This window comes from Carcharhinus amblyrhynchos, chromosome 26 (assembly GCF_965287045.1).
Source record: "Carcharhinus amblyrhynchos chromosome 26, sCarAmb.v2.hapA, whole genome shotgun sequence".
NCBI classification, from domain to species: Eukaryota; Metazoa; Chordata; class Chondrichthyes; order Carcharhiniformes; family Carcharhinidae; genus Carcharhinus; species Carcharhinus amblyrhynchos.
This window is the reverse complement of record NC_137349.1, coordinates 19592160-19605823: the sequence shown is the minus strand read 5'-3', so window position 1 is coordinate 19605823 and position 13664 is coordinate 19592160. Positions and strand designations below refer to the sequence as shown.

Sequence of the window (13664 nt, the reverse complement as noted above, 5' to 3'; positions counted from 1 at the left end):
ATTGGCTGACTCTTTGCAAGCACAGAGAGAGGAAGAGTACCTAGCAACATTCTTATCAGGAAAGATTAAATAAATTCTGTAAAACAAAATCATTCCAGAAACTGATTTCAGTATTGTGATGAAATAGAGCAGTGGTTCCTAAACATCTTCTCATGGAGAGTTAAATGCTGAATCCAGTCTATAAGCTGTATTATTAATGTGTCAAGATAACTGTACAAATCCTCAACATAAACCTGATCCTTAAAACACAGGTGCTCATTTATGTAGCAATACGTTACTAAGGAGTCTCTGACTAGTTTGCTATCTCAGCTGGCTTTAGAATATGGCTTCCCAAACTGTGGCTCACCACAAGAATTTGGGGCCATGAGCTCTGAGGCTATCACGGAGCTCAGATTGATTTCTGACAACTGTGAAGCCCCCTTAGTCTTCAAAATTTTCTCTTTTTTGGTTTCAGATTCTGGCATCCACAGTAATTTGCTTTTATTAAGAATTAAAAATCCCCTGCTCAGGTACTGAATCCTTCACCTCCCCCCCACTTAACGTTTCTTATCTCCACACACACACACACACACACACACACACACACACACACACACACACCCCTGCCCCTCAACAGCTTTCACACTGGGATCCCGTGAAGCCTCAGACATTAAAACAGGGTCACATTGAGAAAATGTTTGGGAAACACCATTTTGTAATATTTCCCAGCTGGGAGAAATTTACTGTATAGGATTGCATAGAATTTGTAGCACAAATAGGTTATTTGGCCCAGTTACCTTTAGCATAGTTTATCGACTGAGTTTACTATTTCGCTGGCCCCATCTCAGTGTTTCAACATATCTTTTATTCTCTTTTCTCAAGCGCTTGACTGATTTGGTTGTGAAAGGATCTAAGCCATTTTCCCCAACCAGTTCCTGTGATAGCAAGTTCCACATTTTAACCATTTGGGTAAAAAATTTTCTCCTTTTTAGATTTATTATTAGCTATCTTGTACTTTAGGCCCCAGCTTTTGGCTGCTTCTGCAAGTCGAAACATTCTCTCCATGTCTAACTTGTATAACCTATTCTTAATTTTAAAGAGCTCCATTATGTCATCTTTACATATTTTTGTATAAAGTTTAAAAAGCCCAAATTGTTTAATCTTTCTCAATTAGCCATAATCTTTCTGTTCTGGTACCGTCCCTGTAAATGATTACATTTCACCCTGGCTTCTGTTTTTTGTATATGGAGATCAAAAATGTACACAGCTTCCTGTGTAAGTTTAACATAACATCACTATTTTTGAGTTCAGTGCCTCCAGAAATAAGTCCATTGCTTTATATTTTGCCCATTTTAATGATTTTGCTCATCTGCGATGTTACTTTTAATGATTTGTTCACCAATTTGACCATTCCTTCATTAGGAAACTGAGATCCAAAATGGGTTTAAATGTTCAGTCCTTTAAACTGAAAAATAATTTAACCAGAATCTACTTTGTTTCTTACATAGAATGCGGAAGACTTTTTGCAGGCACCTCAACTGCCAAGATTGTATTTTCATACTTATTTACATTTGATTTATTATTGCCACATGTATTGGGATACAGTGAAAAATATTATTTCTGCATGCTATGCAGATAAAATGTACTGTTCATAGAGTACATAGTGCAGAATATAGTGTTATCGTCATAGCTAGGATATAGAGAAAAATCAGTTTAATATATGGTAAGCCCATTCAAAAGTCTGATGGCAGAGGGAAGAAGCTGTTCTTGAGTCAGTTAACACGTGATCTCAGACTTCTGTATTTTCTTTCCTGAAGGTGGAATAAAGTATGTCCAGATTGTATGGGGTCCTTGGTTATGCTGACTGTTTTGCCGAGACAGCGGGAAGTGTAGGCAGAGTCAGTGGATGGGAGGCTGGTTTGCGTGATGGACTGGGCTACGTTCACAACCCTTTGTAGTTTCTTGTACTTTGTTCAGAGCAGGAGCCACAGCAAGCTGTGATACGTCTGGAAAGAATGCTTTCTATGGTGCATCTGTAAAAATTGGTGAGAGTCCTAGCAGACATACTAAAATTCCTTTCTCCTACTGAGAAAGTAGAGGTGTTGGTGGGCTTTCTGGACCATAGCATCAGCGGGGAGGAACCAGGATGGGTTGTTGGTGACGTGGACACCAAGAAACCTGAAGTTCTCGACCATTTGCACCTCATCACCGTTGACATAAACAGGCATGTTCCCCACTACGCTTCCTGAAGTCGATGACTTTTTTTTTTGTTTTATTGACATTGATTTATGTTGTCGCACCACTTTGCCAGATTCTCTATCTCTCTCCTGAACTCCGTCTCATTGTTTTTTGAGATTTGACCCACTACGGTGATGTCAGCAAGCACAAAGATGGAGTTGGAGTGGAATTTGGCCACATTCGTTCATAGGATGTGGGCCCAGCTGGCTATGCCAGCATTTATCACCCATCCCTAATTTCCCTTGAAGCTGGTGGTGAGCCACTTCCTTGGACTGCTGCAGTAGGTACATCCACAATATTATTAGGAAGGGAGTCCCAGGATTTTGACTCAGTGATAGCAAAGGAACGACAGTACAGTTCTAAGTCAGAACATTTAAGAACCTTTTGATCTTTGGCTTTGCTCTTTGATCCCATTCAGTTCTTTATTTTCGAAGATGCCGATGATGTTTCTAGTTTTCCTGCCAATGTGCATTGTGTCTCATGTTAATGTTCATTTGTTATGTAACTGTCAGTTTTCAAATTTTCTAAAGTTATCTTGAATTTGATTTAATTCTTCCTTTAGTGTTATCTATACACACCCAGTTTGTGAAAGTGAGGGATATTAAAAACTTTCCCATAACTATATTAGCTGGTCAGCAATTTTGCAGGTCATAAACTGTACAAGATGTTTTACTTCACTGACATAATCCAGATCGTACAATTTGTGTTTGCCTTGGAATCCTCTTCAAATCTGTTTGAGATGTGCTATTTCTGATTTCCTGCTCCAGATGTCACTTGTTTGAGTCTAAGTGAGATCCTGGTAAAGTTCCTCAGTCCACTTGGTTTTTCTGACTGTCATTTTCTAGGTTCAGTTGAGGTATGGGAAGCTAACTGTACGGAATAAGTACATTCTCACATTGCTGCCTCAAAAAAAAATTCAAATATTTGATAATAGTGAAGAAGGAAATAATATTTCCAAAAATCCATCAATGGAAATATAACATGCATTGTCATGGAGGTAATTTTCTTTGGACATTTGTCTTAAGAAAATTACCAAACTACCATCCTCAACATTGATGCTGATTTAGTACAGTAAACTTACTGAGTGTTCATAATGAATACAAACTCTCCTGCTCAAGATGTTTTAAGTATACAGTCGTTTTTGGTTTTGAATTTCAGAACCAGTGACGTGCAAAGCTTTTCAAATTTACTTTTAGCACAACTGTTGTTTAATTTGCATTTAAAGATAACATTTACAAATTTCCTTTCATCAGAAAACTGCTCTTTGACTTGTGTTTAAAGTTTGCACTTGATTTTTGAAAAAAAAATCAGTGGCAGATATCCACAAGTTCACAAGGAACGTTGTCAGGTTATCAAAGGTTCTTAAATGTATCAGAATGAAAATACACTCGTAAGAAGATGAATTGCTTGTGAGGTAGCTTTCTATTTTCTAAGCTATCAAAAAAGTAAGGTTCTGAGGTTAACTATTTCAGTTTCCAAAAAATGGATGGTTTAATTTCCTAATGAAGAAAATGTTCAAATTGGTTGAGCTTCCTCATATAATTCAGGTAGTGCATTCATGTGGTTGGTCAACTACCAGACTTCAAAAATTAATATCTTTATAAGTCTTGTTCAAGTTCATTAATTATTGTCACAAGTAAGCTTACGTCAATGCTGCAATGAAGTTACTGTGAAAATCTTTGTTACCACGCTCTGGCACCACTTTGGGTACACTGAGGGAGAATTTAGCATGGCCAGTGCACCTAACCAGCACATCTTTTGGACTATGGAAGGAATCTGGAGCACCCAGAGGAAACCCACACAGACACAGGGAGAACATGCAGACTCGGCACAGTGGCCTAAGCTGGGAGAACATGCAAACTCCACACACAATTGAATTGTTTGCATGGAGTTGGCACATTCTCCCAGGGACTGGGTCCCTGGTGCTGAGACAGCACTGCTAACCACTGTGCCATCTTGCTGCTACGAGGATGGCACCAGCGTTAACTGAAGCCCATTTGTTAAACTAATGCAGTAAGTACACAAAACAAGCATCAGGCCTGTGATAGTTTTATGGCTGTGGCTACATTCCTGCTTCCTGAAATAACTGGCTTATAGCTATCGAACTTTAAGTACAATATTTCAACGCCTATTTCTGGAGTTGGTTTGTACAATGAACTGGAAGGCATTAGCTACTGGTGTCCGTTTGAAGTCAGAGCTTTGTAAGTAACTGGGGGTTGCCTCCCTCCTTCCAAACTGCATGTAGACCCAAGTGGCAAGTTATTTGGGTACAATGAGGATGTTGGCTTTCAACAAAGTAAATGCATCAGGGTTAACAAATCCTGTTTGGTTTGCTGAATGGAGGTCTGTAACTAGTGATGTTCTGCAGGGTTCAGTGCTGGGACCTCTAATATATATAAATGACTTGGAAGTAAACTTAAATGGTCTGATTAGCAAGTTTATGGATGATGCTAAGATTGCTGGAGTTGCGGATAGTGATGGAGATTGTCAGAGAATGCAGCATGATATAGGCTGGAAAATTGGGCAGAGAAATGGCAAATGGAGTTTAATCTGGACAAATGCGAGATGATGCATTTTGGTAGATCCAATTCAGGTGGGAGCTACAAAAATGGCAGAACATCAGGAGCACAGATACACACACATCGGGGAGTACAAGTTTACAAATATGTAAAAGTGGCAGCACAGGCGGAAAAGGTGACGAAGAAAGCATATGACATGCTCACCTTCATTAACCAGGGCATAGAGTTTAAAAGTTGGAAAATTATATTAGTTATATAAAACGTTGGTTAGACCACATTTGGAATATTCTCAAATTCTGGTCACCACACTACCAGAAGGATGTGAAGGCTTTGGAGGGAGTACAGAAAAAGTTTACCAGGATGTTGCCTGGTATGAATGGTATTAGCAAGAGGAGAGATTAAATAAACTGGGACTCTTCTCCCTGAAAAGACACAGGCTGAGAGGCGACCTGATAGAAGTTTATAAAATTGAGGGGTGTAGATAAGGTGAACAGTTGGAAGCTTCTTGCCACGGCAGAAATGTCAATCACCGGGGGCATAAGTTCAAGGTAAGGGAGGGCGAACATTCTGTAGAGATGTGCAGGGGAAGTTTTTTTTAAAGAGGATGGTGATGGCCTGGAATGCACTGCAAAGTGAGGTGGCTGAGGCAGACGTGATGGTGACATTTAAGACTTAACTGGATAGACACGTGAACAGGTGGGGTATAGAGGGATACATGTGTTGATTTAGATAGGATGATGTGATCAGTGCAGGCTTGGTGGGCTGTAGGGCCAGTTCCTGTGCTGTATTGTTCTGTCTGATTTTCTGTTCAGCTTTATTTTTTAACACTTACATGTATTTCGTTGTATAACCTCAGACCCTAGGGTATTTATCTACACTAAACTACCTATCTGCTGCCCTGCTGTGGCACTACTCACATAAATAAAGTGAAGGTACCAAAAAATATACTCCCTCAGTGGAAATGCAAGGATTACAGCACATAAAAAAAAGGTAAGTACTGCACAACCCTTGTACTAATTCAGCATGCTCCCCAATAGAAAAGAGACCCCCAAGCAGTCCCCAGATTGCAAAACTGAAACCCAAGTATTAGAATTTGACACTTGGCCAGAAGTAGAGTGGGCAGACCCTGATATCACCCTGTCTCCCCAGTACCACACAACAAACCAAGTTTGAATGCCATCAGCAATGAACATTTAACAATAGCCTCCCTCGTTCCACTATCGGAGCACATAACTACTAGAAGCAGGAGTAAGCAAATTCAGCCTGTCGAGCCTGCTCTGCCAATTAATCAGATCGTGGTTGATCTTTCCCTAGTCTCAAATCCATCTTCCCACCTGCTCCCCATATCTTTTTTAAATTAGAAATCTATTTATCTCCTTCTTGAAATCATTCAGTGATTCAGACTCCACCACAGTATGGGGCAGCGAGTTCCACAAATTCACTATCCTCTGCGGAAAGTAGTTCCTCCTCATCTCGGTTTTAAATCTACCACCTCTCAAAACATACCTGTGGCATCTTGTTCGAGATTGCCACATAAGAGGAAACATTTGGTCTCCATTTACTTTATCAATCCCTTTTTAAAATTTTATATATCTCAATCAGATCCTCTCTCATCCTTCTAAACTCCAGCGAGTATAAGCCCAAACTGTTTAATCTCTCCTCATATGTCAACCCTTTCGTCCTCGAATCTGCTCTGAACTGTCTCCAATGCCACCACATTCTTCCGCAAATAAGGAGATCAAAACTGGGCACAATATTCCAGACGTGGTCTCACCAACACCAACAATTGCAACAACATTTCGTGACTCTTATACTCTAGTTCCTTTGCAAAAAATGCCAGGCATGCAGGCGGATAAGTACAATCAGAGGGGAAAAAAAACAATGGACAGTCTTGATTTTTCACAGGATAACAGATGACAGACGACAAATGACTCTGCTTGTTTATCCTGACAAAGGTGAATAATAAAAGACAATATCACAAAATCATGAGTATAATCACAAAGGAATAAAGTTCAGGGCTTGAAAAGGCCAAAGCCATGGCCAGATCATTGAGCAGCAAACAAGAATTTTCTTGACTCAGCTCCCCGCTGCCAAAATGTGGTCAGGAATTTCTAGGAACATAGCATAGATTATAGTCATCGGGATCAAATAATTATGGGGTGTGCCCCATCAGGATTTAAAAAAAAAAGAAATTTAAAGATGGGTAATGCAAAAGCTCATGAAAACCCATAACCTTGTCAGGGTAATTTATAAATCAATGTTTATAATCTCTTTTAGTGCTCCTTTTACTAGGGGATTTTCACAGTAACTTCATCGCAGTGCAGAAGTAAGCCTACTTGTGACTAATAAATAAACTTTACTTTTCATAGGTTTACAGTCCTGGAAGAGGCCCTTCAGCCCATTATGTCTAATCCTGCTTTCAACCACCAATCTATTCTATTTTTTTCAGTATTTATGATCAATCATGAAATTTTGGGAAGAGGGGAAAATTTTTATATGCTTGCTACAGCAAGTTTTGTTTTGACAACCAAAAAAATGTCTATAATGCTTGCTAAATCACTACGGAGCGCTTATAGGACTTAACAGGATGTCCAGACACTGCAACAAAGATATTTTTGTGCCTTGTATATCTTATTGTTTGCTTCTTCCCTGGTTAGAATATACACCAAGTTATATTTCAGTAAGGAAATGTTCTGATGGATGTGCACGAGTATAGGAACAACCATATGTACTGCTACAGTTTAAAAATAAAATGGTGGTTATGGCAGTAAATGTGTTTGTCCTGTATGAAGTGATGTCAATCAGTGTCACTGCTGTGGGATGCATCACGTATTAACATTAGAAGGTGCGGGAAATGATTCTGGTCAGATAACAAACAAATGGCATCTTCATGCAGCCATGAGATACATACATGGTTTCTGGTGAATTGGATGAACTTCAAATTAATTGTGAAGTATGACTTGGACAGGCTTCTTTCTGCAAATCAGCAATCCTTTACCAATCCAGAGACAGAAGGTTCCATGGGAGGTTAACACTGAACCTTCAAGTAGTTGTGCCCAGAATTTTGTTTCAGGTCCAAGTTCACATTGAACTTTGGTGCGAAAGAATTTTTTCTCTTTCGATGGGGTCAGAATAATTCTGAATACAATTGGAGCTCCAAGGCATTGCTAGCATTTGTTCTTGCTCATAGACTCTTTGAAAACTCTGCAGTAAAAAGACTTTATAAAGGCTGCAACAATCTTTGCCTTCAAATTATGGTCAGTTTAAAATGTGTTTTGAGTGCTGCTGATGCAGAATTTATCTGCTCCACCAGGGAACCGTTGGAATTGTTTTTGGAACCAAACTAGGCATAGAGTATTAAGAAGCTTTCTGATGTTTATACCTTTTCATTTCTCCAGCTGCAAAATGTCGTCTAGTGAAGCTGGTTGTCAACTTTCTATTCTACTTCAGAATAGATGAAGAGGAGGTAAGATTGTTTCAAAATTTCTTGGGTATGCCAGTCACTCGACCAATTCACCCATGACTCTTTCTTCAAAAATTGAACATTTAAGTCAATCATTTGTCATGCTTTACTCCAAGACCCTTATTTAGTTGCACTTATGCCCTTGTCACAACTAGACAAAGTAACATTGGATTAAATGCTATGGCTTCTAATTTAAATGCCTGTGTATATAAATTTATATTTAGTAGCTTAAATTGAATAATTTAGAAAAGCTGTAAAGGTCCTGGAGATGTTGCAGAAGAGGGATTCATCAGAATGCTACCAGGAATTGGGTTAAATGAAGAGACTGGAGAAGCTGAGATTGTTCTCCTTGGACCAAATAAAGTTGGGGGAAATTCACTAGAGGAGCTCAAAGTTATGAAAGGTTTTGATAAAGTAGATGAGGGGTAACTGTTTTCACCAGTGGGAAAGTCTGTAACCAGAGGACACCAATTTAACATAGTTGGCAAGAGGCAGCAGGACATTTTCATTAGTGAAGCTTGTATCTGAGGTGACTTCTCCAGAGGCCAATTTCCAACTGAGGTTCTCCCAGCTGCGACACCAAGGTTACACATCTTCGGTATGTAAATAAAAGCAAAATACTGTAGGTGCTGGCAGTCTGAAATAAAAACAGAAATTGCCAGATAAATTCAGCAGATCTGACAGCATGTGTGGAGAGAGAAACAGTTAACATTGAGTTTGTATGACTCTTTAGAGCTGAAGAGGGATAGAAATGTGATTGTAACCCCTTGTTCACTACAGCAAATCATGGAGTACCCATTAGGCCTCTTGAAATTTTGTTTGTATTAAATACCAGACATCAATTATGTGCATACAGTTTAATAAGCAGATAAGTGTCAAGCCACCTTTATTATGAAAATACAATCTCAAAATATAGGACAATGCTGGTGAGTGAATTAATCAATGCAACTTTTGGGATTCTAGTACTTCATTTCATGAGTTCAGGTAACCAATAATAATTACCTATGGTAATGTGTTTTGCCAGTTTATTACCTGGGTTTTGGCTGTAAGCGTACAGGAAAAATTATGTATTGGGTCCATCTTGTCCTACATGTCAGTGTGGGCAAGACTTCCATTGGTATTTGAGTCATGCAGTAACAGGTTGTTGGCCTTTCCAACTGAATGGAAATGGACAAAATATCGTTTTAGTAGTAACCAGGATATAATTTTGGAAAGTAATCTGGCTTGAGTAATATATTTGTCAATGATGCAGAAGACCTTAAATTTGTTTTTTTTTAATAGCCCGTTGGTGCCTTATTACTTGAACGGTGTAGAATCCAAAAGGAGCATGACACTGGCTTCTCACTAGGTAATCTCACTTTTACTTGTGTTCCATTTTCTGACAAATGAGGGGATCCCCAGCTGAACTTAAATATTACTTTAAGTTCTGTTTTGAAATGTGACTCTGACAGTTAACTGAAATGTGCCTACACTTAGTTTAATTTGCATGCTGCAAGATTTTTTTTGTTTAGATGAATTTCTGATCCTTTAAAATGCGATGGCAGCTATAGCGATTGGAACATGTTTCTACTTGAGAATCCAGTGCAAAGTTCTGTTAGGTCACATGTGGAGGAAGTTGTCCTCTACCCCAACATCAGTGTCATATCCTCCACTAAATTTTTCCACTTCCCTCTCTACCCTTCTTTGCGAGGGACAGTCTTTTGTGGAGATGGTCACTTTGATCTGAGGCTAATGGGTTGAGCAGGTATTGCACCGGTGGCCTTACTATTGTGGATTAGATCAATCAAAATTCACTTACCTGGAGCTTCTGCTATACACAAAGAAATTAGACTTTCTTGTGTCCAGTTAAGCTGAATTCACAACTGTTTCTCAACAATGTACTCCTACTGCCCTAACAAAACATTCTGTCTCAAAACAAAAAATATTGTGCAGTTTTAAAAAAAATTCTTTTATGGGAGTGTTGGGTATTGAAGACTTTTCTTTCATTTGAAAATGTGTTCTTTTTTCCTTGTTGTCCTTGTATTGATAACTTACTTCAGTTGCCATCTGTTTTCAGGGAATCTATCATAATGTAGAAAAAGAACATACAGAATGTCAGTACTTGTTCAAGGCTAAATATTTGTTTAATTGGTTTGCATCAATGTCACGGCACTGTACATTTAAAACAGTTCCTTATTCTTCGCTTTATGTTACCATCATGCACACTTAAGGAAATCTTGTGATAAGCAATAAGGAGTGACATTCCTAGTATATTACTGACAAAGTTGTTGCTTGGGTTTTTTAAATAGTGCATTGAGAAAGGAAGGCTAATTTTTTTTAACGTAGCTGAAATATTTTTATTGAGGCATCACTTCTCCCTATTTTAATTACATATTCTTATGGTGGCTGTATTATTTTCCTCCTATATTTGCTTTTTCAATCTACAAAATTCAACCTTCATAACCTAATCTTTAAATGACAAAACAAAGTAATAGATCGAGATTCTCTGGCCTCCCAGCCATTTGTTTCCTGTCAGTGGGAGGCGGTGTGGTGTTTGCTAGCGGTGAGATTCTGTGGTCCTGCAGCTGTCAATGGGAATTCCCATTGCTGCCAGTTCACACCAGCAGGCAGGGGTGTGATGCCGGCAGGATCAGAGAATCCCACCAGTGTGAACAGCCGAGAATTCAATCACATTCTCTGAGAGCGTTTTCAGTATGCGCTATTTTGGGTAGCTAATCCTTTGCCATTTAAGAAAAGAATGACAAATACATTAGGCACTTCTGATTTAATTCCTTTTTTTCAATTTAACACCAATTTTTATTTTGGTTATATAAAGAGTCAAAACATTCTGCCATTAGGATGGTCTGGGTTTTTAATTTTCCTATCACTTTTTTTCAATGTCTTGGTAACTTGCATTTCCCTTCCCACGTCCATTTCCAACTCAAGGTGGCATCCACCTTCTCTCTGAATGCAAGTTGACATTTTCTGTTCTCCCATTTCATGCTAGCGCTGTCCTCCCCAGGTTATTCCTAGCTTTCCATAGGCTCACTTCTCCCTGCCACTTCAACTTGCAACGGTGTATTTGAAAAGTCCACTTGGCCTAAGTCTGTCAGATCCAACTTCCACTTTGGACTTTTGTTGATTCATGGAATAAGGAGTTGCCAGCCCATTCTGTCCCTTTTGAACAGAATCAGACCCATACCGACTTTCTGCTGCCACACACAACCATCTGCGTTGTTTCTCTGTCTGTGTGTCTCAAAGCAGTTGTCCTTTTACTGTATCAAGGTGTGAAAACTATCATTTGATTTTTAAAAAGTTTTAGTTTTTGTCCCGTGACAACTAAGTCAAATGGACTTGCCTCTGGACCGAGGTTTAGTATAGCCACCATCCCCTTGTCCAGAATATTCTGTTTTGCCTTAAAGGAGACATTTTAAAACACAACTCTTGTAAAGTCCCGCATTTGTAACACATCCTATATGTGGGGTTATGGGATTGGGCCTGGCTGGGATTGTTGTCGGTGCAGGCTGAATGGCCTCCTTCTGCAATGTAGGGGTTCAATGATTCTAAAAATTACAGTTGATTTTGGAATGTGGAGCGATTTTTCACAGCATCTTCCATTCACACTCTGCTTTGGGATTGGGTCTGGATCTTCAGGAGCTGCTGCGTGCTTCACCCAATCATTGTCTTTTTTTCTTCACCACCACCAAAGCAAAATCAAAACCAGCTTTAAACAGTTTTCCAAGCATGTTTTTTTCAAACCTGTAAACAGTCCACTGTGGTCAAGATATTTCCAATTTCTTAAAATTGCTTAATTACCTTTCCCTGTAAAAATGCTGTCTTTTTCAGGAACAGCAGCAACTGGAGTCCTCCCAGTAACCCTTTCGGAGACAGTTTCCTTTTTAAAACACCAATTCTTCCATTACGTTCTGAACCATTGAAGGTGAACCATTTTCAGTGACAGCCATTCATTTCTCATTTAAAAAAACAACTGTATCCAAGCAGACAAAAAATGAAATACAGTAGTCTTGCATAGACAATTGTGTGGTCCAATCCTACTACCTCTTGTAGGTAGAGAGGACCTAGTCAACTAAAGGAAAATGCAGTGTTAGAGGAATGCTGGAATGATCATATTCAGCAGGATAACAGGTCCCTCAAACTGTAGCATTTACTATAGGCAGCATGCTGGTTAGCACTGCTGCCTCACAGTGCCAGGGACCCAGGTCAGTTCTGGCCTCAGGTGACACTGGAGTTTGCACGTTCTCATCATGTCTGCGTGGTCTCCTCTGAGTGTTCCAGTTTCCTCCCACAGTCCAAAGATCTGCAGGCTGCGTTGATTGGCCATGCTAAATTGACCCTAGTTGGGGGTTAACTGGATAAATATGTGGAGTTATGGGAATAGGGCCTGGGTGGATTGTGGTTGGTGCAGACCTAATGGGCCAAATGGCCTCTTTCTGCACTATAGGGATTCTATTCTATGATTATAGACAATATCTCAGCTAGCAGTTAGAACCAATGTGCCTTGACAACTGAAGCAAACCTGAATTGAGCAGCAGCTCTTATGAATATTTCTGCTTCACCTTAATGTTTGAAAGCTTGTGACTATATCCAAATAAATTGTGTGTTTTAATCTAGTCCCATTGCAGTTGATTTTAAAATTTTCTTGCAGTATTTGTGGATGAACCAGAAAGAAAATATTCATTTGTGTGTGAAAATAAAGATGAATGTGAGGAGTGGATTGAAGCCTTGACAAAAGCCAGGTATGTCAGCATAATTTAACATTTTATTTACCATCATCATTTTATGTACTCAATGATGTAATTATAGTACTGGGCTTTTATCTGTCTTTATAGAGGTTTTCATTAAAATAATCCACAGCTTTTAAATAAAAGAAGCTCCACATAATCTTTGACCACACAATGGCACAGTGGTTAGTATTGCTGTCTCTCAGCACCAGGGACCAGGTTCAAGTCCAGTCTTGGGTAACCTTGTGCAGAGTTTACATGTTCTGTCTGCGTGGGTTTCCTCCCACACTCCAAAGATGTGCACGGTTATGTTGATTGGAAATGCTAAATTGCCCCGTAATGTCAGTCAGGATAAATACGTGGGTTTACAGGGATAAAGCATGGATAAGAATTGGTGAATGTGGACTGGGGGAGCGCGTTGGAAGGTAGGTCTGCTGAGGAGCAGTGGAGGATCTTTAAGGAGATCTTTCTTGGTGCTCAGCAGAAATTTATTCTGGTCAAAAAGGACCCTAGGAGGAGAGGTAATAAGCCGTGGATCACGGAGGTGAAGGAAAGTGTTAAATTTAAAAGCGGAGGCGTTTAGAGTAGCTGAGAGTAGTGGGCGAGAAGAGGATTGGGAGAGGTTTAAATGTCGACAAAGAAGTTGATAAAGAAGGGTAGGAGAAACTATGAAGCTGGGCTAGCGCTTAACATAAAAAAGGATAGCAAGAGTTTTTATAAATATATAAAAAGGAAGAGGCTGGC

General features: G+C 39.4%; 1 protein-coding gene across 1 annotated transcript in view; it reads left to right on the top strand.

Moving 5' to 3' along the window:
• The window catches only part of plekhj1 (pleckstrin homology domain containing, family J member 1), a 32965-nt gene that overhangs the window by 7713 nt on the left and 11588 nt on the right, over positions 1 to 13664 (top strand). The window contains exons 2-4 of the mRNA XM_080213044.1: positions 8135 to 8202; positions 9481 to 9547; positions 12845 to 12935. Of these exons, the coding sequence (XP_080069170.1) occupies positions 8135 to 8202; positions 9481 to 9547; positions 12845 to 12935 (226 nt within the window). The remainder of the gene's footprint in view (positions 1 to 8134; positions 8203 to 9480; positions 9548 to 12844; positions 12936 to 13664) is intronic.